General features: G+C 43.0%; 1 protein-coding gene across 1 annotated transcript in view; it reads left to right on the top strand.

Moving 5' to 3' along the window:
* Positions 1-27,784, top strand: part of LOC124778371 (tubby-related protein 4) — a 138,255-nt gene that overhangs the window by 44,628 nt on the left and 65,843 nt on the right. Inside the window, exons 5-7 of the mRNA XM_047253639.1 lie at positions 5,911-6,167; positions 9,426-9,650; positions 19,642-19,870. Of these exons, the coding sequence (XP_047109595.1) occupies positions 5,911-6,167; positions 9,426-9,650; positions 19,642-19,870 (711 nt within the window). The remainder of the gene's footprint in view (positions 1-5,910; positions 6,168-9,425; positions 9,651-19,641; positions 19,871-27,784) is intronic.

The following is a 27,784-nucleotide window of genomic DNA, read 5'->3' as shown; positions in this document are numbered from 1 at the left end:
TTTTTTCCATTTCCAGGAGTGTAGAATTAAAAGTGATCTGAATATATATAATGACAATGTGAGTAACAGCATTGACTAAGTAAGAGCTGATGCTGCTGTTAATAATAATGATAATAATAGTGATAGTAACAGATATTAAATGAATTTGTAGGTGAACAAAATGAATGTTTTCTAAGAAAGTGAGTTTCGAGAGAGAGAAATTTAGGTAGACTGCACCAGCTAATAGCTTTAGGAAATAAAGGAAGACCTGGTTGTAAAGGTGGATATTTAGTTGTAGAGGAGTAACTGGTGCGCACAAGAACAAGGGCAGTTGTTTAATTCGGTGACTGATTACTGAAAAGAATGTGAACTATCACTTCAAGTATCATAAAGTATTTTTTCACTGGGCTCCTTTCGATGGGTCGCTAACCCTCTTAAAAGAGGGCCGTAGTTGTTGCAGTATCTTACTAGAGAGAGAAGGCACTAGTATTAATCATTTAGCAAGTCCTCGCCTCCTTGCCAACAATGAATTGTTTAAAGCCTTGTTTCGGTATGTTTCGCTTTGTATAACGCATCAGAGACAAAATGGGACATTCTGATATTTCTTGTATCATCTTCTGTGAAATGAATGATATTTATCATACAATGTAGGCTTTCACGGCCGGTGTTGTCTTCAGCGATGCTACTGGAACTAATTCACCAGACGCGGCGAGAACTAGCGGCAACTAGCAGTAAGCTATTGTATCTCCATTTATACAGGGTTATTACAAATGATTGAAGCGATTTCACAGCTCTACAATAACTTTATTATTTGAGATATTTTCACAATGCTTTGCACACACATACAAAAACTCAAAAAGTTTTTTTAGGCTTTCACAAATGTTCGATATGTGACCCTTCAGTGATTCGGCAGACATCAAGCCGATAATCAAGTTCCTCCCACACTCGGCGCAGCATGTCCCCATCAATGAGTTCGAAAGCATCGTTGATACGAGCTCGCAGTTCTGGCATGTTTCTTGGTAGAGGAGGTTTAAACACTGAATCTTTCACATAACCCCATAGAAAGAAATCGCATGGGGTTAAGTCGGGAGAGCGTGGAGGCCATGACATGAATTGCTGATCATGATCTTCACCACGACCGATCCATCGGTTTTCCAATCTCCTGTTCAAGAAATGCCGAACATCATGATGGAAGTGCGGTGGAGCACCATCCGTTGAAAGATGAAGTCGGCGCTGTCGGTCTCCAGTTGTGGCATGAGCCAGTTTTCCAGCATGTCCAGATACACGTGTCCTGTAACGTTTTTTTCGCAGAAGAAAAAGGGGCCGTAAACATTAAACCGTGAGATTGCACAAAATACGTTAACTTTTGGTGAATTGCGAATTTTCTGCACGAATGCGTGAGGATTCTCTACCGCCCAGATTCGCACATTGTGTCTGTTCACTTCACCATTAAGAAAAGATGTTGCTTCATCACTGAAAACAAGTTTAGCACTGAACGCATCCTCTTCCATGAGCTGTTGCAACCGCGCCGAAAATTCAAAGCGTTTGACTTTGTCATCGGGTGTCAGGGCTTGTAGCAATTGTAAACGGTAAGGCTTCCGCTTTAGCCTTTTCCGTAAGATTTTCCAAACTGTCGGCTGTGGTACGTTTAGCTCCCTGCTTGCTTTATTCGTCGACTTCCGCGGGCTACGCGTGGAACTTGCCCGAACGCGTTCAACCGTTTCTTCGCTCACTGCAGGCCGACCCGTTGATTTCCCCTTACAGAGGCATCCAGAAGCTTTTAACTGCGCATACCATCGCCGAATGGAGTTAGCAGTTGGTGGATCTTTGTTGAACTTCGTCCTGAAGTATCGTTGCACTGACTGACTGATGTGAGTGCATTTCTAGCACGACATACGCTTTCTCGGTTCCTGTCGCCATTTTGTCTCACTGCGCTGTCGAGAGCTCTGGCGGCAGAAACCTGAAGTGCGGCTTCAGCCGAACAAAACTTTACGAGTTTTTCTACGTATCTGTAGTGTGTCGTGACCATATGTCAACGAATGGAGCAACAGTGAATTTATGAAATCGCTTCAATCATTTGTAATAGCCCTGTATATCAGTAACATAATGCAGTGCTATGACTGGAATAAGGTGGACTGTCTCACGTTCACGACCATGGAGCTCAGTGTAGAAATGGCAACTAACAGGCAGAAGAGGAGATTCGATGGCCTACAGAAGGTAGAAGTGAAACATCAGTCGCTGGCAACTCTCGAACTGTGGTTAACATGTCTGGGAGAGAATTAACAAAAGAGGAACATTCAGTTCTATCGAAAGGAGGCAACTTTGCGGTTACGCCACTAAAGGTTCCTACAGAGGACATTATAGCGATGGTGGTGGTGGTTAGTGTTTAACGTCCCGTCGACAACGAGGTCATTAGAGACGGAGCTCATGCTCGGGTTAGGGAAGGATTGGGAAGGAAATCGGCCGTGCCCTTTCAAAGGAACCATCCCGGCATTTGCCTAAAGCGATTTAGAGAAATCACGGAAAACCTAAATCAGGATGGCTGGAGACGGGATTGAACCGTCGTCCTCCCGAATGCGAGTCCAGTGTGCTAACCACTGCGCCACCTCGCTCGGTGACATTATAGCGAATGTGGAGGCAGGAATCCGTTTGTTATCATCGCATTCCGCGGATGAAATCAGGACTGAAACAGAATATTACGCCAAGCGAAACCACCTACCAGCAATTTGTCTCGAGCGGAAAGGAGGGCACTGAGGGAGATCAATGCGGAGAAGAGCATTATTGTACTTGCAGCTGATAAAGGAAATGCTACGGTTTTGCTGAACACCGAAGATTATCACAAGAAGATTAGTGACCTTTTGGATCCCACTACGTACAAAAAGCTTCAGAAGGATCCTAAAACCAAAATTTTGAGACATACCAATCTTCTCTTTCTTCGGATGATTAAAAACAACTCTGCAAAACGGAAGCTTATCCACACAGACTATATGGACTCCCAAAGGTACATAAACCACAGGTCCCGTTGAGACCGATTGTGAGTGCCATAGGATCTCCAACACAGGAGGTGGCCAGATATCTCGTCTGCTTGGTGCAACCATACATTTGCAGAGCGGACAGTTACATTAAAAACTCGGCGCATTTTACTGAAAATCTGAGGGAGATTAACGTCAGCCCAAGTGATATTCTAGTGAGCTTCGATGTAGTGTCATTGTTTACCATGGTGCCTGTAAACGAAGCTATTTCATATATAGCAGATATTTTTCCGACTGACGTAGTGGCTTTATTTAAACACTGCCTGACTTGGTGCAGGGAGTGGCAACTGACCCTTAACATAGACAAATGTAATGTATTGCGAATACATAGAAAGAAGGATCCTTTATTGTATGATTATATGATAGCGGAACAAACACTGGTAGCAGTTACTTCTGTAAAATATCTGGGAGTATGCGTGCGGAACGATTTGAAGTGGAACGATCATATAAAATTAATTGTTGGTAAGGCGGGTACCAGGTTGAGATTCATTGGGAGAGTCCTTAGAAAATGTAGTCCATCAACAAAGGAGGTGGCTTACAAAACACTCGTTCGACCTATACTTGAGTATTGCTCATCAGTGTGGGATCCGTACCAGATCGGGTTGACGGAGGAGGTAGAGAAGATCCAAAGAAGAGCGGCGCGTTTCGTCACAGGGTTATTTGGTAACCGTGATAGCGTTACGGAGATGTTTAACAAACTCAAGTGGCAGACTCTGCAAGAGAGGCGCTCTGCATCGCGGTGTAGCTTGCTCGCCAGGTTTCGAGAGAGTGCGTTTCTGGATGAGGTATCGAATATATTGCTTCCCCCTACTTATACCTCCCGAGGAGATCACGAATGTAAAATTAGAGAGATTAAAGCGCGCACGGAGGCTTTCAGACAGTCGTTCTTCCCGCGAACCATACGCGACTGGAACAGGAAAGGGAGGTAATGACAGTGGCACGTAAAGTGCCCTCCGCCACACACCGTTGGGTGGCTTGCGGAGTATAAATGTAGATGTAGATGTAGACAACTTAATTCCACTTCAACAACAAATTTTACGAACAGATTGACGGAGAGGCAATCGGAAGCCCTCTCAGCCCAGCGGTTGCCAATTTATTTATGGAGATCTTCGAACAGCGAGCACTGCAGACTGCCAGTAAAAAGCCAGCTAAATGGTACCGCTATGTTGATGACACATTTGTAGTGTGGACTCATGGAGAAGAAGAGTTGGATGTCTTCTTGGTGCACCTGGACAGCATTAGCCCGAAGATACAGTTTACAGAGCAACAGAGCAACGGTCAACTCAATTTCCTGGATGTGTCGGTAATTAAACGGGTGGATGGGACGCTGGGCCACAAAGTATATAGAAAGAACACTCACACGGATCGATACCTCCACAAGGAATCAAACCATTATGCTAGGCAAAAAGGAGGTGTCATGAAAACCTTAGTGGACAGAGTCAACAAAATCTGCGAGCCGGCTTACTTGCAAGATGAACTAAATCACTTACGGTCAGCCTTCATGAAAAACGGATATACCAGCAAGGAAATAGATCGAGCCCTTCATCAAAGAAGAAAAGAAGCCAGAAGTCCACAGCAACTAGTCCACAGCAACTACGGTCACCCACTGGAAAAGTTTTCCTACTCTTCATTAATAAAGTCACGGACCGTATCGGGAAAGTTCTGGCCAAGTATGGGATCGAAAAAATCTTCAGACCCACCTAGAAGATTAAGGAATATTTAAGAACTGCAAAAGACGCCCGACACCTCCTAGCAACACCTGAGGTATACAAAATTCCATCCAGTTGTGGACAAGTATATATTGCAACAACGAAAAGAAATGTAAACACCCGCTTAGCCGAATATAAAAGAAACTGTCGCTTAGGACACATCGTAAAATCGGCCGCAGCTGAGCATGTTTTTCGAGATGGGAACCGCGAAATTAAATTTAATGAGAAAAGCGATCTAGCACGAACATCCCATTATCATGCGCACATGTATGGAGAAGCAATAGAGATTCAGAAAAACCATAATAATTTTAATAGAAAAGAGGAAGTTTTAAAGTTGGACAAAATATGGATGTCGACGTAGCGCCAGCAGAATGACAATCGATTACTCAGAATCGAGAACGATGACGCCTTCCAAAGATAACCATACCGTCGGCATCACGTGACGAATGGTGGTGCCCTCTATGCGCTCTATAAATGCGAGAGTACCTGGAGCCTCAGTGGCAGTAGCTGGACGACCTCAGAAGAAGTCTCCCGCAGATGGAGACGAAACGTTAGGTGGAAATTTTATACATCGACCACGGCCTCTCAGCCCGGAAGTTTTAACTGAAGAATGATATTTATGTAGAACCTCCAAGGTCAGTCTCACATATTCATCAAAATGTACAAACAAAAAGTCATTCATAATTGTTTCTAGATAAAAGAAGAAAAAAATTAACTACAGAACACAGATATGAAACTCTTAACTTTCAGGTACCAAATGTACACAAAGAGAGAAAGAATGAATTATCACAGTGTTTTTTGACTCATGGAAGAATGGCAGCAAATTACTATAAATTCTGAACTGACAAACACGTGCGTAATTCTGTACAAAAGTTGTTAGAGAACTGAAAAAACGAATCTACGAATATACTGCAGTAGCCTAAATAGTACTTCCATAGAAACCGAGAAGCTAAAATTAATTTAGAAGTAAGAAAGCGCTTCGACTTATAGATTAGTAACCTTAAACTTTAAACTGGAAGTAGGCTCTACTCTCTGTTATTGAGGACGTAAGTAGCTTTTGATTTATTTGCTTAATGCAGCCATCTGTTAGTAGTTTATAATTTTTCTTGAATTTTTTTAATGTTAGCAGGTAAGTCTGTTAGATAAGACACAGAATTAATATTTGTAACTCTGTACTCTGATGTTTGCAGAAGAACGTACCTTCGTGCTAGCAGTGAGTCTGCAAAACGGATTTGTGTTCCTGATGAAGAGCTTCGATGATGTTTCGCCAGTTCAGGTGCACACCGGTCTCTCTGGACCGTTGTGCATTGAGTGGAGCAACTCCAGAGAGCTTCTTGCAGTGGCGGGCAGCTACCAGCAGCCTGGATCCGCTGACTACACCAACGTCCTCAGGTTCTATTCCGACGCTGGAGTCCTCATCTATTCGACATCCATACCCTACACTCAGGTCAGTGTATGTACTCAGTTTTCATACGAGTAAAAGCCTGCAGCACACTTGACGTGTTAGGTTCTATGGAGCGACACAAAAAAGGAGAACAAAACTTCATCGAATGGTTCGGAATCATAAAGTGTATGGTGTGGTAGGAGTGTCAGATCGTCCCAATAACACTAACGGAAACTGTGGTATGCTTTGAATATGTTTCAGAAATGTTTAATGTCTTTAGATCCCACAGATTATAAAACATACAGGTGAGCAACGGCACGGGGGAAATAATTTTCGCCATCTTGTTCAGTGCTGACAACACAAATACAGTTTTTATATCGTGACCATGATCTGCTGTTTATGTTAGAAGTGGGGCACACACAAGTAATAAGGTTTCGTGGAATCACTTTTTTACAGCTGTTCATGATCACTTTCAGTATTTAATTTGTAGCAGATAATATGAAATTAAGTCGATTCTGATCCAAATATTCAATGAGCAAGGGCGGAATAACATTTTACATCACAAATAATACAAACCAGTTGTGCAAGACAGTAATAAACTTAACATGGAGTGTAGTAAATTGGATTCCAAAAAGCAAAAAAAAAAAAAAAAAAAAAAATCAGAATCATATGAAACTTTGGCGGTAAATGAGACTTCGAAACCAATAATTAATCGGTTTTCAAATCTAGATACTGTTGAAAGTACACCTGCAGCTTTCAGCTGAAAGCATGTCGCTGTTTATCTTTAATCAGAGTTTCAAAGTCTGCCTCGACTGAACTCAGCTTAACTCCCCAATCTTCTTCAGCACTAAGCCTGTTTCCATATTTATTTTTAATGTACAACAACTCAGAAATCCAGTTTGACACATGTAAGTAGTGACAAATAGCATCAAAACTCAGACTGCTTGTTTGGGAAAAAAGGGTATTGTTTTTGTTCCTAACCGAAAAGTAAGCAGAGTTTTCTTTTTGAAAGACTTTTCTTTCGTTGAACTGCCGCTAGTATTGTCAATGAAAGTTTTTATTGTGATTACCTCTACCACTACCATTCTGGAAACTGATTTCTTATCCAGACATATTTTGTGTAATCCTTGGGAAAGTACTTTTCAAAAGCTCTTTTGAAGGACTTCTAAATGTGTAACAATGTCTCGTACTAAAACTTTCATGGGAGCTAGTTCATTGTCTTCCAAAAATGATGTAAGATTAGGAAATACGAGAAGGTTGTTGTTCGGTACTTGTGAACTAAAAGAGGCAATATTGTCTTGTGATCTACTAAGAAAGTTGTTGCGCCTTGTCCTTGGAGGCCCTGTCAGCTAAATAAGCCAGTCTTGATAACCACTGATCTTCGACGAAGAAATTCTTCATATCATTGTTTTTGTCACTGACAAGGGAACCTCCCCATCGCACCCCCCTCAGATTTAGTTATAAATTGGCACAGTGGATAGGCCTTGAAAAACTGAACACAGATCAATCGAGAAAACAGGAAGAAGTTGTGTGGAACTATGAAAAAATAAGCAAAATATACAAACTGGGTCGTCCATGCGTAAGATAGGCAATATTAAGGGCTCTCTGAGGCGAGGAGCGCCGTGGTTCCGTGGTTAGCGTGAACAGCTGCGGAACGAGAGATCTTTCGTTCAAATCTGCCCTCGACTGAAAATTTTGCTTTCTTTATTTTCGCAAAGTTATGAGCTGTCCGTTCGTTCATTGACGTCTCTGTTCACTGTAATAAGTTTAGTGTCTGTGTTTTGCGACCGCACCGCAAAACCGTGCGATTAGTTGACGAAAGGACGTGCCTCTCCAATGGGAACCGAAAACATTTGATCGAAAGGTCATAGGTCAACCGATTCCTCCACAGGAACACACGTCTGATATATTCTATATGACACTGGTGACAGCATGTGCGTCACATGACAGGAATATGTTGTCGACCCACCTAACTAGTACACTTGGCGAATAGGTGAAAAGATTCTTCTACCTTGCCCGGTTTAGGTTTTCTTGTGGATGTAACAATCACTCCAAAAAAAGTGATGAAAACATAAGAGTTTGTCACATAAACTGAAAATAAAAAGTTAAAATTTTTGGTCGAGGGAAGTTTTGAACCAAAGACCTCTCGTTCCGCAGCTGTTCACGCTAAACACGGGACCACGGCGCTCCTCGTCTCACATTTCCCTTAATATTGCCTATATTACACATGGACGACCCAGTTTGTATATTTTGCTTATTTTTTTTTTCATAGTTCCACACAACTTCTTCCTGTTTTCTCAATCGATTTGTGTTCAGTTTTTCAAGGCCTATCGACTATGCCAACTTATAACTAAATCTGAGGGGGGTGCGATGGGGAGGTTCCCTTTTGAGTAACATAAATATCTCTGACGCCAGTTCAAATACTGTATATTGTTTACAAACTTGCCACAAAAGACCCATCTTACTTCAGTATGGAGAAGCTTCAATTCTGCCAGTACCTCGTCTCCTACCTTCCAAACTTCACAGAAGCTCTTCTGCGAACCTTGCAGAACTAGCATTCCTGGAAGAAAGGATATTGCGGAGACATGGCTTAGCCACAGCCTGGGGAATGTTGTCAGAATGAGATCTTCACTCTGCAGCGGAGTGTGTGCTGATATGGAACTTCCTGGCAGATTAAAACTGTGTGCCGGACCCAGACTCGAACTGGGAAGGCCGGCCAGGGTGACCGAGCGGTTCTAGGCGCTACAGTCTGGTACCGGACGACCGCTACGGTCGCAGGTTCCAATCCTGCCTCGGGGAATGGATGTGTGTGATGTCCTTAGGTTAGTTAGGTTTAAGTAGTTCTAAGTTCTAGGGGACCGATGACCTTAGAAGTTAAGTAACATAGTGCTCAGAGCCATTTGAACCATTTTTTTGAACTCGGAAGGTAGGAGACGAGGTACTGGCATAACTGAAGCTATGAGGAGAGGTGGCTCAGTTGGTAGAGCACTTGCCCTCGAAAGCAAAGGTCACGAGTTCTAATGTCGGTCCGGCACACAGTTTGAATCTGCTGGGAAGTTTCATATCAGTGCACACTCTGCTGCAGAATGAAAATCTCAGTCTGGATATTTTAACCTCTGTTGCGCATCTGTTTGAGGACTCGTATTTTAATATGCACCTGAAGATGGGAGACATGTCCTGAAACTTAGTTGTGCATTCCTTTTCACATGTACAAATTCTAGCAACTGTATCGGATATTGTCACTGATGAGAGTAATTTTGAGCATTAGTTTGGCACCCTCAGTGCCAGTAGAGTAGCTGCTGAAGCTTGTGATGTCCGCAGTCGCCGGTGACGGCGCTGACGTGGGGCCACAACGACAAGCGGCTGTTCGTGGCGACGGGCTGCCAGGTGCACATCGCGTGGGTGTCGCGGCGCGTCGCGTCGCTGCAGCTGATGTGCCGGCTGCGCGTGCACGGCCAGCTGCGGGCCGAGCACCAGGTGGCGGCGCTGCCGCTGCCCGCACGCATCAAGGCGCTCATCTCCAACCTCTTTGCTCAAACCATAAGGGTGAGTCGGCCACCAACACCACCACCACCACCATCATCATCACCACCATCATCACTACCACCACCATCATTACCACCATCATCATCACCACCATCATCATCATTGTCACGACCATCATCATCATCACCACAATCATCGTCATCACCACCACCATCATCATCATCATCACCACCACCATCACCACCACCACCATCATCACCACCATCATCACTACCACCATCATCATCACCACCATCATCACCACCATCATCACTACCACCATCATCATCACCACCATCATCATCATCACCACCATCATCATCACCATCATCATCACCACCATCATCATTGTCACCACCATCATCATCATCACCACAATCATCATCACCAATACAATCATCATCACCATCATCATCACCACCACCACCATCACCACCACCATCATCATCACCACCATCATCACCACCACCACCTTAACCTGCCACGTTACTAGCTTAGTGCCCACTGCTTTTCTCACGTGGACTCTATGGACTGCACACATGTTTTTTGTTTTGTTTTTATTTCATCGAATTTTCATGTTGTCCACAAATTGCAACACCTTCTAAGTTGTTCACGCTAATTAAGCCCATACAAACACGATCTTTTCCCAGTGTAGTTCTGACCAAAAATCGATTCTGGTAGCTGGAGTCCAAAGCTTTTGTTAATCATGCCTATTGCGTTCTTGTGTAAGACACACTACTGGCCATTAAATTGCTGCACCAAGAAGAAATGCAGATGATAAACGGGCATTCATTGAACAAATATAATATACTAGAACTGACACGTGATTACATTTTCACGCACTTTGGGTGCATAAATCCTGAGAAATCAGTACCCCGAACAACCACTTCTGGCCGTAATAACGGCCTTGATACGCCTGGGTATTGAGTCAAACAGAGCGTGGATGGCGGGTACAGGTACAGCTGCCCATGCAGCTTCAATACGATACCCCAGTTCATCAAGAGTAGTGCCTGGCGTATTGTGACGAGCCAGTTGCTCGGCTACCATTGACCAGACGTTTTCAATTGATGAGAGATCTGGAGAATGTGCTGGCCAGGGCAGCAGTCGAACATTTTCTGTAACCAGAAAGGCCCATAAACGACTTGCAACATGGGGTCGTGCATTATCCTGCTGAAATGTACGGTTTCGCAGGGATCGAATGAAGGGTAGGGCCACGGGTCGTAACACATTTGAAATCTAACGTCCACTGTTCAAAGTGTCGTCAGTGCGAACAAGAGGTGACCAAGACGTGTAACCAACGGCACCCCACACCATCACGCCGGGTCATACGCCAGTATGGCGATCACGAATACACGCTTCCAATGTGCGTTCACCGCGAAGTCGCCAAACACGGATGCGACCATCATGATGCTGTAAGCAGAACCTGGATTCATCCGAAAAAATGACATTTTGCCATTCGTGCACCCAGGTTCGTCGTTGAGTACACCACCGCAGGCGCTTCTGTCTGTGATGCAGCGTCAAGGGTAACCGCAGCCATGGTCTCCGAGCTGATAGTCCATGCTGCTGCAAACGTCGTCGAACTGTTCGTACAGATGGTTGTTGTCTTGCAAACGTCCCCATCTGTTGACTCAGGGATCGAGACGTGGTTGCACGATCCGTTACAGCCAAGCGGATAAGATGCCTGTCATCTCGACTGCTAGTGATACGAGGCCGTTGGGATCCAGCACGGCGTTCCTTATTACCCTCCTGAACCCACCGATTCCATATCCTGCTAACAGTCATTGGATCTCGACCAACGCGAGCAGCAATTTCGCGATACGATAACCGTAACCGCGATAGGCTACAATCCGACCTTTATCAAAGTCGGAAACGTGATGGTACGCATTTCTCCTCCTTAAACGAGGCATCACAACAACGTTTCACCAGGCAACGCCAGTCAACTGCTGTTTGTGTATGAGAAATAGGTTGGAAACTTTCCTCATGTCAGCACATTGTAGGTGTCGCCACCGATGCCAGCCTTGTGTGAATGCTCTGAAAGGGTGACAGCGTCTTCTTCCTGTCGGCTAAATTTCGCGTCTGTAGCACATCATCTTCGTGGTGTAACAATTTTAATGGCCAGTAGTGTATTTCCATAGCGACTTCCTCATCCACTAACAAATATTTCTTTATATCTAACCGCAAAGTGAAATACCAATTTTCTTAAATTTATCTTTATAACAGTTAATACAGCTAAATGTTTCCCAAAAAGATCTGCATCCTCTATTGCACTGCCCTACGGGGTGAAATTCCAGTAACACTGAAACACACATTTTTTTATTCATAACCGAGAAGTCAAAAACCAATTGACATAGATGTGGCCTTAAAAATCCTTTAGTAGTTCTTTAGTAATTATTTATTTTCAAGTAGACTTTCACGCACTATTGTATCCCCTTGGTGGTTGAATTTCCAAAAATGCTGAACACGTATTTTTTATTTTCTGACCGAGAAACCGAATACCAGTTTTCGTAGTTCTAGCTTCAAAATTCCTTTAATAGCGACGTACTTTCAAAAAGTCTTTCGTCCTCTTTTTGACCCTCTTACGAGTGGAATTTCGGAAAATCCCTCCTTAAACGATGCCTACAGTAAGATCTGCACCATCTCCAAACTTCAAGCTTCTATCCTTAGCTGTTTAGGCTGGTCGATAATGACCCCTTAGGAGTTGAAATTCGAAAACCAGTGATATGCGTACGTTTTATTTCTAACAGAGAAGCTAAATACAAATTTTCATAGATTTAGTTTCGAAAATGCTTGCACAATGAAATATTTCCATAAAAACTTTCGCCCCCCCATTTCACGCCCATAGGTCTTCAATTTCCAAAACCACTGAAACATGTATTTTTTATTTCTAACTACGAAGCCAAATTTAAATTTTCATAGATTTAGCTTTAAAAATGTTTTATAATAAAATATATTCATAAAAAAATCTCATCCCCCTACTTCACCCCCTTCTGGGGTCCAATTTCCAAAAGCTCTGAAACACGTATTTTTTTACTTCTAACCGAGAAGTTAAATGCCAATGTTCATAGATGTAGCTTTACAAATACTTCAGTCGTTCCTTAATAATTATATATTTTCAGAAAATGTTTCACCCACTATTTCATCTCTACAGGGTTAAATTTCCAAAAATGCTGAAACACGTATTTCTCTATTTCTGACCTAGAAACCAAATACCAGTTTTCGCAGGTCTAGCTTCAAAATTGCTTTAACACCGACATCTATTTTTTTTTTCAAAAGAAACGTTCATCCCTTATTTCATCTCCTTAGGGTTCGAATTTCGGAAAATGCCTTACAGTAGAACATCCATACCTTCTTCAGATTTCAAATTTCTATCCTTTGCGATATGGGCTACGCGATGATGAATCAGTCAGCCATTCAGGACATTGCCTTTTATTCATAAAGATGTCACCACTTTGAAGGGCCCTATACACGTGTCAATTTTTCGGGACCAATTTATCGAGCGTCCGATAAATTGGGCGTGCGTTGGCACTTCCCGATCAATTTTTCTTGTTGGGCAGTCGGTTGAGTCCGACAGCCGGCCACCCCCCCCCCCCCCCCACTCCCCCACTCCACCCAAAAAATCAACAAATAGTGCCGTATGTAGCACTGACCGACCAGCTTCCCAACTGACCATTGTCTGCTGTCTGCGCGCGAAATGTACGCTGTTAAAAATGGCTAATGCGGCAGATATTGAGGCAGCTATAGTGATGACAAGAGACTCTAGAGAGATACACAGATTGTAAGTGCCCGTGGCACACTGCATGCGAAGCGTACACCAACAGAGAACCTAGAAATGAAGCACTCGCTTCCCTGTTAGATACATCATCTATTTTATTTCTTTTGCTTTACTCAGGCAACTATAAACCATTTTGCAGGTTTCGGGTACCATTTTCGGCTGTGATTGCAGAGATACAACAGCACTTAATTTGGACAACCTGCTAACGTTTCACAGTGGCTACAAACAGAGCATGTTGCAAGTTATACGTTTACATTTATTTTAGTGAAAGTGGATCTGTAATGCTGATTGCATTTTTAATGTTAAATTGTCTGTTAGGTGCTAAACATCAGAACGATACGCATACGTTAAAGCTGATAGCTTGTGTCACTGTTGGTGACAAAATAACTGCGTGAATTCTAAGGAAATCATGCCTCCCCCCTAGGCCGAAATGCATAACGACATTTAAACATCGACTTCTCCTGCATATCTATATTTAAAAATGTTAAGACTCAAGATTATTATGTAGAACATAGTGCACAATATTCTGTGCAGTTTTTGGTCTGATAATATTTATGGACATTCATTTTAGAAGGATTTGAATTTTTAATTAACGGTGTACACATAGGATGAATCAGGACGAATGTTACATAATTTGTGAGGTGATTCTACATGTGAAAATAAACCGAAATAGTCCTATGAACATGTGTCCGATTTTCGATCATTACGGAACTGGAGCGGGTTGAAGACTACACACAACCATGAATGATTATGAAGACAAGTGTGAATATTACGTACAGAAATGCTGTGTAGGCGCTGTGATGGACAAAATAATGATGGGACAGAGGACTGATCCACCCTACAAGAGGCGTTCAAAAAATTCCACACTCATCTCCATGCAATCGTCAACACGTTGGACGGTATGTTGGGTTGCACATCGAACATAATCCCAGCGGGCCTTTATGTGGGCAATAGCGTCGTCGATGCGAGCGACAAGTTCTTCACCTGTATCCACCTTCGTAGCGTACATATTCCCCTTCAACCAACCCCATAAATAGAAGTCTAATGGGGTTAGGTCGGGTGATCTGGCAGGCCAGTTAATGGGTCCGCTATGGCCGATCCGCCGTTGAGAAAATGTGTTGTTCAGATACTGGGATACTTGTCTGGTACAGTGTATCGGTGATTCATCATGTTGCACGTACAACCACATGGTATTTGACAGCAGCTGGTAATTTATTGTCACAGATTCATCAATCTGATACATGAATCTGTGACAACAAATTACCAGCTTTTTTAAAGTCAGTACCGCCATTAGACTGTTTTTTATTTGCAGTGTTACATTTACATGATCATGATTTCGGCTTTTAAAGTGCCATTATCAAGTGTTTTCTGAAAGCATATTAGGCAATAACAGTGAAATACATAACAAGTGATATAACCATAATAATCCATATTTATAATGCTTACTCACAATGTTATACAGTGCCTAAGATGGCATACTGTCGTATTTAAAATACACTATTAGACACATTGTCTAAGGGTCAACATTTCTGGTAAAAACCTACTGCTTTGTTTTATCACTCAGTATACCATCTTGAGTGAATGGCAGTTAGCTAAGTGTCAAATTGTCTTGGTCAAAGAAATTCCTGTTACGAACGGTGACTTTTTCTTTTAATCTTTGGACTCAGTGTCCGGTAGGATAGGAAAGGTTAGGAGCAATTTATTTTCTTTGGTAGTTGTTAAATCTCTGCAGTAGCTGTTTATCTTAGTATACAATAAAGTTGGCTGCTCATAAACATAAACAGTAACAAACCTCTCGATTATATTCGCTACATCCATAAATATAGCAGTCCAGCTACTCAGTGACGTTGCTCAAAGTACATTTTAGTAGGTAAATATACAGCTTTATACGTGAGATTAACACATTGCCAACTCTAAGTTGTGTAATTTTGCCTCAATTCAGAATTAATATAATACAGTGCAATTACTTAGTCTGCTCACTCATTAATTAACCAGTGAGGTTTGAGGCGATATTTATGATGGCATGTAAAACCTGTTATATGTGGTAGAACATTACTTTGGAATAAGTGCAAATAACACGGGTATGTGAACCATGTCTTGCACATAAAAGCATTTAAGCAAATAAAAGAATCAAACGATTTCATGTTAAACAGCATATTTAAATATAACATAATATAAAGAGTAGAGATATCCTAGTATTTGTTAATGGTTGATAAGATACAAATACAAATGTGAGTGCACCGTGGTATTGATATATATGGCCGCAATCTTGGTGCTATAAATCTTATTTACATGTTATAGTAGTGGCATCTTTCTTATATGATTTAAAGATGACACAGTAATGTTAACATCTTCATCAGCTACCACATATGAAATCCCCAAGTGAGTTAACTCCTATTTCTTAACAACAAAGATAAATGTAACATTATTGACCATAGTTACTTGTTAGAGAGGTAATAAGCAATGACAAGTAGTCGAAATTAGCTAGTTGGTCGATTAAATAGAAATCACATTACAGCCTACTATGGACCATGTTTACGTTTATTAAAAATAATATTTAGCTGCATGAGCATACGAAGATCCTGTAGCATCTAAAATTGATGTATGGGTCACATTGAATCATGCATTTGCTGTACATTGTCCCTCAACATGAATACCAAAGGGTGGGATTTCTTTCTCCGGAATTTTGTAACTCAAAAACTTAAGATTCCTCCGCTTCCAGCGATGTTGCCAGAATGAAAAGACGCCTTACCGTAGCCATAGAGAAAAATACCCCAGAACTACTAGAGAGGGCTTGGCGAGAGTGAGATAGGACTTTCTCCATATCAGATAAAAGTCTTACAGAAACTCTAAGGCCAGTGTAGAGATTATATACCGGATTTTTCAAAATGAACGTCTACGTTTCAATACTTTGTCACATCTCTCAAATTCAATTTGCAACTATAAATAATGCATCACATGAGCTCAATAAGAGCACTGTGTTTCACGCAGCACATATCGATTCGATATGCGAGTTCTTCCCAAACCTTGATCAGTGTCTCTGGAGTAATTGTTACAGCAACTGGTTCAATCCTGTTTCTTAAGTCATCAGCTGATAGTGGAAGAACATGCACATGCTCCTTTACGAACCCCCAAAGATAAAATTCGCATGATGTCGGATCGGGTGAAAATGGAGGCCATGTGAAACTAGCTCTGTCACTGGGCCACCTGTAGCCAATCCAGAGGTCAGGTACAACATCAGTTAACGAATCTCTTTCTGAGTTATGCCAGTGAGGAAGCGCACCCTCTTGCTGCCAAATAGAGTTGTGTGGTTCAGCCTCTTCCAACATCGGAAAGAGCCGTAGTTCTTGAACATCAGGATAAGAAACACCAGTTAAAGTTGCTTCATCACAAAAGAAAGGTCCACAAACTTACCGCCAGGACATGGCACAAAAAATCATTCAATTGAGGGGATTCCGGTTGCAACTGTACCATTTCGTGTGGATTTGCTGACCCCCAGACGTGCACCTTGTGTGTGTGTTCACTTTTCCTCTGAAATGTCATTTGCTACGGTCGCAGGTTCGAATCCTGCCTCGGGCATGGATGTGTGTGATGTCCTTAGGTTAGTTAGGTTTAAGTAGTTCTAAGTTCTAGGGGACTGATGACCTCAGATGTTCAGTCCCATAGTGCTCAGAGCCATTTGAAACATTTTTGAAATGTCATTTCATCACTGAAGATGACACGATCCAGATAACCTTCATCCTCATGCAACAACATTTAGTTTCTAAAGTTGGCATGTAAAACGTAGTCTGCAGGCTTTAGAGCTTGTAGCAACTGCAACCTATACGGATGTAGATGTAAGAGACTTCTTAAAAGTCTCCACACTGACATCACTGGAATTGCTAATTCCCCACTAGCCCTCCAAAATTATTTCTTCGGGCTACACGTATAAGACTCTCTCACTCATTCAACACGTTCTTCAGTCACTCTTTGTCATTTCATCATGTTTCCTTCGCAAAAAGAGCCGGTGTCTTCAGAATGATGAAACCATCTACAGATGTTATTGTCACTAGGAGGATTGCAACTTAACTTGATACAGAAAGCACGTTGCACTGGAGCAACAGATTTAGTCGGTGCAAACTGTAAAACTGAGGAAGCTTTCTTGTCACTAGTCGCCATCTTTGCTGCTAGCGCTTTCTAGCGGAAGACGAAGGAAACAGTGCATGTGCTTGCACAGAGTTATACAAACAAAACTATTTGAGCTGGTCCTTCATTTAATATGTTACACGGTGATTTTTTCCACCATATACAAACTCTAGGGGCTGATCGATGATATGGAACAAAAATGTCTAATGAACTTATCTCCAGAAATGAATGGTTGCCATGCTAGAGACCATTTATTCAACTATACTTTGTTTCAGATACTGCAGTCCAATACGCGCTGTACTACGGAGCCATAGTTACAGGAGGCATTATTTTCTCCTACAGGGCGGGACTGTTCCTCATATGTCATGCCCTAGTGCCCTCTCCAGCCAGTGTTGTGTCCGATTCACTTCTCTTGCTAATACAGCGCTGTACACAATAGTTCTGTATTCGAATCGAGAGCTTGCCGACATCTTGTTTCCTTACAGAAAGGCAAATGGCAATGGGCGGCAAGCAGCAAGGTCGTATCAGAAGGCCTACGCTCGCCGACAACAACCACAGCGTTCAATGTTTTCAGCAGAGTTTCGCCGCTTGTCTGGGAGCGAGTCGTTTCAGGAAGCAGGAAGTGATGGAGGACGTAACCAAAAAGTTTGGGCTCCAGACTTGGAGAAAAATGTGATTAACACTGTGGAAGAAGACCACCATGGCAGTATGAGGCAATTGCCCTGCTAGTTCAGTGTAACCCAGACCACTGGGTGGAACATTCTCTGCGACAACTGTTACTACCCTTATCACTTACAGCGTGTGCAGGGCTTACTAGCGACAGAGTTTCCACATTGGGAGCAGTTGTGTCACTGGCTTCTTCACCATGCAACCACTATTCCGGGGTTTGAGTCATTCATCCTACTTACAGATGAGGCCACCTTTATGCAGAGTGGTATCTTCAACTTTCATAATAGTCATCTGCTGTATAGCATACAGAACACCACGGTATGGTGACAGTGAATCGCCAGCATCGCTGCAGCCAGAATGTGTGGACTGGGATATTTGGCGGCCGTATTTGGGACAAGTCTTCCTTCAATGTCGCCCAACAGGCGTTTCTTGTAGGTGACTTTGTCTCTCCTGCTGGAAGCAGTGCCATTGATGACCCGAAGGGTTATGTGGCTGCTGCAGGATGGTGCTCCAGCCCACTTCGCCATTAACGCCCGCATTCATCTCAATCGGGTCTTCCCTGGTGGATGTATCGGACGAGGGAGTCCATTTCCATGGCCTGCTCGTTCATTGGATCGCAACCCGTGCGATTTCTGGTTGTGGGGCCATCCCAAAAGTATCGTGCATGCAGAGCCCATTCCAGATGTGGAGACGCTGGAGCACCGTATTCATGCTGCCTTTGACACTGTTCAGATGCAGCCTGGCCGATGTGACCGTGTGAGGCAGAACATGCTACGGCGTGTACACGCATGCGTTGGGGCTCACGTTCAAATGGCTCTGAGCACTATGGGACTCAACGTCTGAGGTCATCAGTCCCCTAGACTTAGAACTGCTTAAACCCAACTAACCTAAGGACATCACACACATCCATGCCCGAGGCAGGACTCGAACCTGCATCCGTAGCAGCAGCGCGGTTCCGGACTAAAGCGCCTAGAACCGCTCGGCCACAGCGGCCGGCTGAGGCACATGGAAACCATTTTTAACACATTTAACACATTTTAACTGCATGTTACAGCGCGTATTAGACCGTAGTCTCTGTAACAATGTACTCGTATTACTGAAAGCATGGGCACCAAGCACTTCCGGACATAAGTTCATTCGACCTTTTTTGCTGTGCCTTCTCTCATTGGTCAATCCCTAGAGTTTGTAAATGGTGGAAAAAATCACCCTGTATTTGTGTTGAATGTAATAAATGCTACAAAAACTTAAAACTCTGATAATGGTTTTGAAACACCCCATACTTCTCTCTTAGAGATAGTGGAAAGATCGCGAAATTAATTTTATTCTTGGTGAACATGTAGCCACATTAAATCTTCCAAACGTTTCTAAAGGCATTGCTTAGCTTTCTGCTCAGACCTCCCGCTATGTTTTGAAGCAATGGTGACATTTGTTTTGTCGTGTTGGCAGTGCTGTGTCCCTGAGACGTCTGCCCTGAGGGAGTTCGTGTCGCGCCCGCCTGCGGGCAGCGTCAGGCTCCACTGCACCATGATCAGGCACGACGACGACTCCAACCTGAGCTCCGGCACGTGCTACACGCTGTACCTGGAGTACCTCGGGGGCCTCGTCCCGCTGCTCAAGGGGAAGCGGACCAGCAAGATCCGGCCGGAATTCGTCATTTTCGATCCTCAGGTTGACGGTCAGTCCCATTTAATGAACCAGTTTCCAAGCTACTTTTTTCTGTTATGTTACTTTTATTCCATTACTAGCTGTAAAAGACCCGCTTCGCACGGTTTTTAACTTCATTTGTTTTTTGCGAACATTCCTGATCACTCGAGAACATTCGAGGCCATGCTAAAAATGAACATTCAAAAAATCGGGAAAAAATTTGTATTCACGTTAAAAAGCTATTCTCGAATGTTCAAAAATACTCTCCAATACTCTTAAATCCATTGGAGTATTCAACAGTATTACAATTTAGAATAAAGCAGTCTGCCAATCATTTCTGTATAGAGCTCCAACAATATTCCAAAACATTCTAGAACGTTAAAAAATAATTCAAGAACTATCTAGACCAGGGGTTCCCAACAAAATTTTCTCGAGGACCCTCTCATCGAGCATGACTGGTACTTTGTCATATCACAGTATCAAGTACCTAAGAAAGCTAAATTAAGAGTGTTTTTATACGTTTTCAATTTTTGGTACTTAGAAAAAACATTGACATATTCATTATTGAAAAAGTATTGAAATTAAAACTCTTTCAATTTAGCCATCTTTGTTATTGTGAGGCGGCCAAAACAAAAAATCGGTTATCATACGAAATATATTTAACATATTTTTTATTCTAATAGCACCTTGTGGACCCCTCTGGCATAGCTCGCGGACCCCTGGGGGTCTGCGGACCACCTGTTAGGAACCACTGAACTAGACCATTCGAAAATCTAGACTATTCAAGAACATTTTAGAAGACTCATTAAAGCTCGACGACACAGATGACTATCGAATTCTCCCTGTACATCTTGTAACATAACAAGCGTGTAAATGAAAAAGAAATTATGAGAGGCAAAATGGAAATTAAAATGCAGTCGACTAAATGTGCATGACATTTTCTCGTTTTCCGCTGCCATCAATGCTCGATAAAATACGTAAATCTCGAACTTTTCCCGTAAAATGTACATTGATGCAAAAGAGATTGAAGATGTGCTGGTGACCACAACAGTGTGACAGCGACAACTTCAAACACTTATATCTCTGCACACATCTCCAGAAACACAACGATCACACAACCATCATAATACATAACAGGGGAACCAAGGGTAACACCTAACACAAAAACTAATGATTGATGGTGGGTGGATGTAAAACATAAAGCTGTACAAAACCAGCATAATCTCAGTAGAGCTGTAATTAATGTAGTGAAAGAAAACTTTGCTTTGAGTATATTTCACACTTAATTAACTTATTCTATCGCAATAATTGCTTGTGAACTAAATTTGTCAGCTTGTTCTTTGGTGAGTAGACACACAAATTCTCTGGGTTTCCCATCCCTAGATGAAAAAAGCAGGATCCTTTCACATTTTAATGTTTGCTTTTGTGTCTTATTTATGGTAATATTAAACGCTAATGTTACTGGAAATTGCAGACTTTTGAACTGAAACAGCAGTTTGGAAGACATGAGTGGGATCCTTGAAATAAATTATGTTTAGCCTTTATCTTTCACTGGTATTATGTTTGCTTCAGTTAACTTGTTTGATAACTGTTTGAGACAATTTCTTGTTTTGAATTTTTCAAATTAATATTGTCAACTACTTCATTTCTTACTGCTGCAAAGGCTCTTTCAAACAAGCAACTTGAGTTATTTTGAATGTTGTTTGGAAAAGACTTTATCTATTAATTCATTCAGGCTGTTGACCCCCATTACATAAATCATTTGCAAGTGCAATTTTGCCAGTTACACAAACAATTGGATGAATGCCTTCACTAATTTGTGAGAGATATTCCATAAATCATTTGTAAGTTCAATTTTGCCAGTTACACAATCACTGGATGAATGCCTTTACCAATTTATAAGAGATGTTTGATATAAAGTTTTGCTTCTTCATCACTGGGAAGCTGAACTCTCTTTCCTCACTCGAAGCCAAAGAAATGATTTCGTCAAACATGCATTTGTTTCATCTGCTGGTGTTGATTTTGGAATAACTTGAAGCGATTTTCGAAAAGTCCAGAATGTGCAAGTAAAGCAACCCCCCCTCCCCCAGTTAATTCCAGTTTACCTCGAATATCCAGAACATTCTGGAATCTCCTGGAAGATTGTATGACATTATGGAATATTCTCGAACATTGTGGAACGGACATTCCGGCCAATCTCGGCCACTTCTGTATTCGATTGCAAGCATCTTCACTTTCTTCTCATAATACGTTCATTGGTATGGAGCTCTTTTTGACACTAATATCTTCCAACCCAACCTCTGCAGTTTGAAACCAAATCTCCTTCGTGGGTGGGGGATGGATGTCTACCGTACCATATGACCCTCTTGGGGCTGCAGGATTGTGTGGTTGAGTAATAGCAGCAAACACGGGCAAACCACACTTTCATTTTTTATCACTTCGCGAACAAATGCCCTCTAAAGACACCCATGTCTTCATAACTAGCCGCTGCAGTTCGAAAACAAAACGTTCTTCGTGGATGGGGGATAGAGGTTTACCACACCATATAACCCCCACAGAACTGCGAAATTCACTTGCGAAGAGTTGACAGCATGCACAACACATCACATTTATCTTTGTTATAAAACAATGGGAAGTCCAGATAATATCAACAATTATTATGAAGAGGATAGATTGCTACTCACCTTAAAGATGACAGGCTGAGTTGCGCACTAAGCATCTGGCCAAACCCTTCTTCACGAAAAGAGAAAGAAGAAGACTTTGGCTTAGTGTGTAACAGTCTTTAAGGTGTGCCTGTGTGCAACTCAGTGTGTCATCATTACAGTGAGTAGCAATCTGTCCTTTTCAAAACTGTTGTTACTTTTATCATGTGTACTTATTTCATCTGTTTCTATCCATTGTATCCCGGATACACAGGAAAGGGGAACATATTGCTTTATATGTGTTTCTAGCTACACTGCTGTCAACTAAAATTGCAGCACTACGAAGGCGCCGTGCAACTAACTTCAAATTAGCATGAAATATAGTATACGCTCAGATAAGGAAATTACCAACGTTTCAGCGCAACCACACGAATTAGGCTGCTGTGAAAGATTATACAGTGGATTTCTTATTCACAAATCGCATTTAAATGTTGTGGGTTTGGGAAAGATCGTGTTGACGTCAAGCAAGAAGGGGATCAATTACCAGCGCATGTAGGAATTCGAGAGTGGTCAGATCGTGGCCTATGGGGACTGCTTTTTAATGGTCCACAGTACTGCTACTCGCGTTGATCGGGCTCCCTGGACATCGTGCTAGTATGGAATCAATTTGTTCAGGAGGTTCATACTCAGAGCCGTGAAGGATCTCAACAATCCGAAGCGACTAGCGCCCGAGAGGACATCGTTTATATGGCCTTGTATGTTTGTACAGACATGTCACGTCACTTGAATCAGGAAATGGGCTTGTTTCCAGCAACACAAGTATCCACATCTCATTGGGCCGGTCCATCTTCCTCCTCGACTTACCGGGGCAAATTACCTTCACTTTTTGCAAGAAACTCTACCCGGCCTGCTGGAAAATATTCCCCTGGACACACGGCTACGCATGTGGATGCAGCATGATGGGGCGGCCGCACATTGGTTCAAATGGTTCAAATGGCTCTGAGCACTATGCGAGTTAACTTCTGAGGTCATCAGTCGCCTAGAACTTAGAACTAATTAAACCTAACTAACCTAAGGACATCACACACATCCATGCCCGAGGCAGGATTCGAACCTGCGACCGTAGCGGTCGCTCGGTTCCAGACTGCAGCGCCTAGAACCGCACGGCCACTCCGGCCGGCCCGCCCGCACATAGCAGTCGTGCTGTGCTCGGATATTTAAATGAAGTCTTCGATGGCCAGGTAATTGGCAGAGGTGCTCTTAGGACATAGCCCCCTTGATAACTGGACCTCCCGCCACCCGACTTCTTCCTGTGGGGATTCTTCAAGGTTCTAGTTCACCCACCTGGACGCAAACCCCTATAAACGAAGAGAAATTAATGGTTCGCATTCAACACGTGGCCAATCGCATCAGGGCCATGCCAGGAATCTTTGAAAGAGTTCGGCAAAACAGCGTTCGACGTTACCAAGCTTGTGTCGCCTCAGAGGGTCGCCAGTTCGAGCACCTGCTGTAAGTAAACAATGTCCTAGCTACAAAAAAGGCTCTGACTTTCTGTACGCGAACTAACAGCTGTTGACGGGTTTTTCCCGGTACGTCTTATCATGAAACCACAATGGATGTGTCGGGATAGGATTGCCATACGTCGCGGATTTCGCAGACAGACCGCGATTTTATGCTCGAAGACGGGTGTCCTGGACGAAGAGGAAAATGTCCGCGAAAAAAGTGGCTAGTAAGAAAAAATTTTTTACGCACGTTTTGCCTGATTGGGAAAAAGTTGAATGTACACTGAAGTGGATGCAAGAAAACACACCTTGCAAAGTGGTTGAGAGCTTGCTATTTGACCAGATAGTGAAACTGAAATGTTTTCTTACACAGGAAGATAACCAGAATTTGGAGATGATGCGTCATAAAAAGTGGGTTAAATTTTTGAGGATTGTGTTTCTAAAGAGCAGTATTCAGAAATGCTTGCTATTGTTCAGTACAATTTCTCCATTCTAGGGCACAATGCCAAAGTGGAGAGAGTGTTTTCCCTAGTGAATGGACATTGGACAGAAGAAAAAAAGAAAAGCTTTTACGTCAGTCAATGCAATGATCCACATCCAATATAACACGAAAAACACAAACTGCACACATTTATATAGACAGATTCAGAAGCGGAGCGAGTTTCTTTCTTCCGTTCAGGGCTCAGAGAAATACGACTGGTTTAAAGCATAAAGTAAAAGATATATATCAATTGTAGCAGCATGATTGTGTACATGTTAATAATTTGTGTTCAGTGCTTTAACTAAAAAGTTATTTAAAGTCAATTGCAATTAATTTTCTTCATCATTGACCACTCCTTTATAGACACCATTAATGCTTGGATTAATTTTCCTTGTTAATTACAACTTCTTTGCTGACAGAACTACTGTTTGAATTATGGTAATTACGAAGATTTGGCTGACGTGCAGAAAGGTGAAAGGACATTGTGTCATTCCAGGTTTCAACCATATCTTCATAATTACCACTGTAAAGTAATGACGAAGATTTAACTGAAATGCAAACCAATGGTCACTTGCACAACATATCGGTCCGTGTTTCAACCACATCTTTATAATGACCGAGTTTTGTCCTTGATTTTCGTCCTTGGATTATGGCAACACTATGTCGGGACCGCGGCAGATTCGCCCCCAGAGTGGAGGCTGGCGCGCTACCACCCAGCGTGCGGGCCGCCTTGGATACGTCGCCATCTCCGGTAGGCAAAGCATTTGCGTTGTCCAGAGCATCCAGCAACAGGGCAATCCCGCGACCAATCGGAGCGCGTGGCGCCAAGTTTCCGTAGTTTAAAAATTGTGCATTGTCGACCTACACAAGATTAGGAATGTTGGCTCCTACTGGCATCGGCTATCCAAGGTTAAAATTTCGTGACACAATTTTTCTCCACCTTGTATGTGTGTGTTTGTGTGTGTGTGTGTGTGTGTGTGTGTGTGTGTGGTGTGTGTGTGTGTATTCACTTAACAAGCTGTTAACTGCTGTGTCAGTTGCTCACTATGTGCTCTTGTGAAAGAGATAGTGTTTCCTACAACATGTCTTAAGGAGCTAATGAGTATGCTTGTCTTACTTCTTTTAATTTACTGTTGCAGTTTCCATTCTGTTAAATGTGTATCTTCACTTGGCAGACGGTGTGTTGTCGTAAAGTGTCAATGACCTGACCCACTGCTCACATACTGGCTTGCTTTCTGCTTCCCCCTCTGCCACCGCCATGACCTAAGTTTGTCTATAGCAGTTTGAATGAGTTCTAATAAAATATTTCTAATTTCCAGCCCTTACTATTCTATGCAGCCGGACGGAGTGGCCGTGCGGTTCTAGGCGCTACAGCCTGGAACCGGGCGACCGCTACCGTCGCAGGTTCGAATCCTACATCGGGCATGGATGTGTGTGATGTCCTTAAGTTAGTTAGGTTTAATTAGATCTAAGTTCTAGGCGACTGATGACCTCAGAAGTTAAGTCGCATTCTATGCAGGAACAGATTTATTGACTATATGAACACAGCTTTCTTAAACTACAGAGTTATTCATTAATAAATCTTTTTGATCCATTATGAATGTGGATTATTGCGATTGTGATAAATAAAGCTTCCTGGCAGATTGAAACTGTGTGCCAGACCGAGACTCGATATCGAGACATTTGCCTTTCGCGGGCAAGTGCTCTACCAACTGAGCTACCTACGCACGACTCACGCCCTCTCCTCACAGCTTTACTTCCGCCAGTACCTCGTCTCCTACCTTCTAAACTTTACAGAAGCTCTCCTGCGAACCTTGCACAACTACCACTCCTGAAAGAAAAGATACTGCTTAGCCACAGCCTGGGGGATGTTTCCAGAATGAGATTTTCACTCTGCAGCGGAGTGTGCGCTGATATGAAACTTTCCTGGCAGATGAAAACTGTGTACCGGACCGAGACTCGAGCTCGGGACCTTGGTCTTTCGTGGGCAAGTGCTCTACCATCTGAGCTACCCAAGCACGACTCACGCCCCGTCCTCACAGCTTTACTTTTGCCACTACCTCGTCTCCTATCTTGCAAACTTTACAGAAGCTCTCCTGTGAACCTTGCAGAACTACAACTCCTGAAAGAAAGGATATTACGGAGACATGCCATAGCCACAGCCTGGGGGATGTTTCCAGAATGAGTTTTCACTCTGCAGCGGAGTGTGCGCTGATATGAAAAATTACTGGCAGATTAAAACTGTGTACCGGACCGAGACTCGAAATCGGGACCTTTGCCTTTCGCGGGCAAGTGCTCTGCCATCTGAGCTACCCTAGCACGACTCACGCCTCATCCTCACAGCTTTACTTCTGCCAGTACCTCGTCTCCTACCTTCCAAACTTTTGCAGAAGCTCTCCTGCGAACCTTGCAGAACTAGCACTCCTGAAACAAAAGATATTGCGGAGACATGCCATAGCCACAGCCTGGGGGAGGTTTCCAGAATGAGATTTTCACTCTGCAGCGGAGTGTGCGCTGATATGAAACTTTCCTGGCAGATTAATACTGTGTACCATGCCGAGACTCGAAATCGGGACCTTTGCCTTTCGCAGGCAAGTGCTCTACCATCTGAGCTACCCAAGCACGACTCACGCCACGTCCTCACAGTTTTACTTTTGCCAGTACTTCGTCTCCCATCTTGCAAACTTTACAGAAGCTCTCCCGCGAACCTTGCAGAACTAGCACTGCTGAAAGAAAGGATATTGTGGAGCCATGCCATAGCCACAGCCTGGGGTATGTTTCCAGAATGAGATTTTCACTCTGCAGCGGAGTGTGCGCTCATATGAAACTTCTTGGCAAATTAAAACTGTGTACCGGACCAAGACTCGAAATCGGGACCTTTGCCTTTCGTGGGCAAGTGCTCTACCTCTGAGCTACCCAAGCACGACTCGCGCCCCGTCCTCACAGCTTTACTTTTGCCAGTATCTCGTCTCCTACCTTCCAAACTTTACAGAAGCTCTCCTGCGAGCCTTGCAGAACTATCACTCCAGAAAGAAAGGATATCGCGGAGACATGCCATAGCCATAGCCTGGGGGATGTTTCCAGAATGATATTTTCACACTGCAGCGGGGTGTGTGCTGATATGAAACTATCCTGGCAGATTAAAACTGTGTACCGGACCGAGCCTCGAACTCGGGACCTTTGCCTTTCGCGGGCAAGTGCTCTACCATCTTTTTTTTTTTTTTAACACTCTGTCGCGCTGACCACTTCTTTTTTTAAGTCATGTATGAAAATAGTGACTCGTAGAATTAATGGAGGAAACTGAGCTTCCATCTCGACAA

Source organism: Schistocerca piceifrons, chromosome 1, assembly GCF_021461385.2.
Source record: "Schistocerca piceifrons isolate TAMUIC-IGC-003096 chromosome 1, iqSchPice1.1, whole genome shotgun sequence".
In the NCBI taxonomy this organism is placed as follows: domain Eukaryota; kingdom Metazoa; phylum Arthropoda; class Insecta; order Orthoptera; family Acrididae; genus Schistocerca; species Schistocerca piceifrons.
Note: the sequence above shows the minus strand (reverse complement) of the source record. Positions and strands in the feature narration are given on the sequence as shown.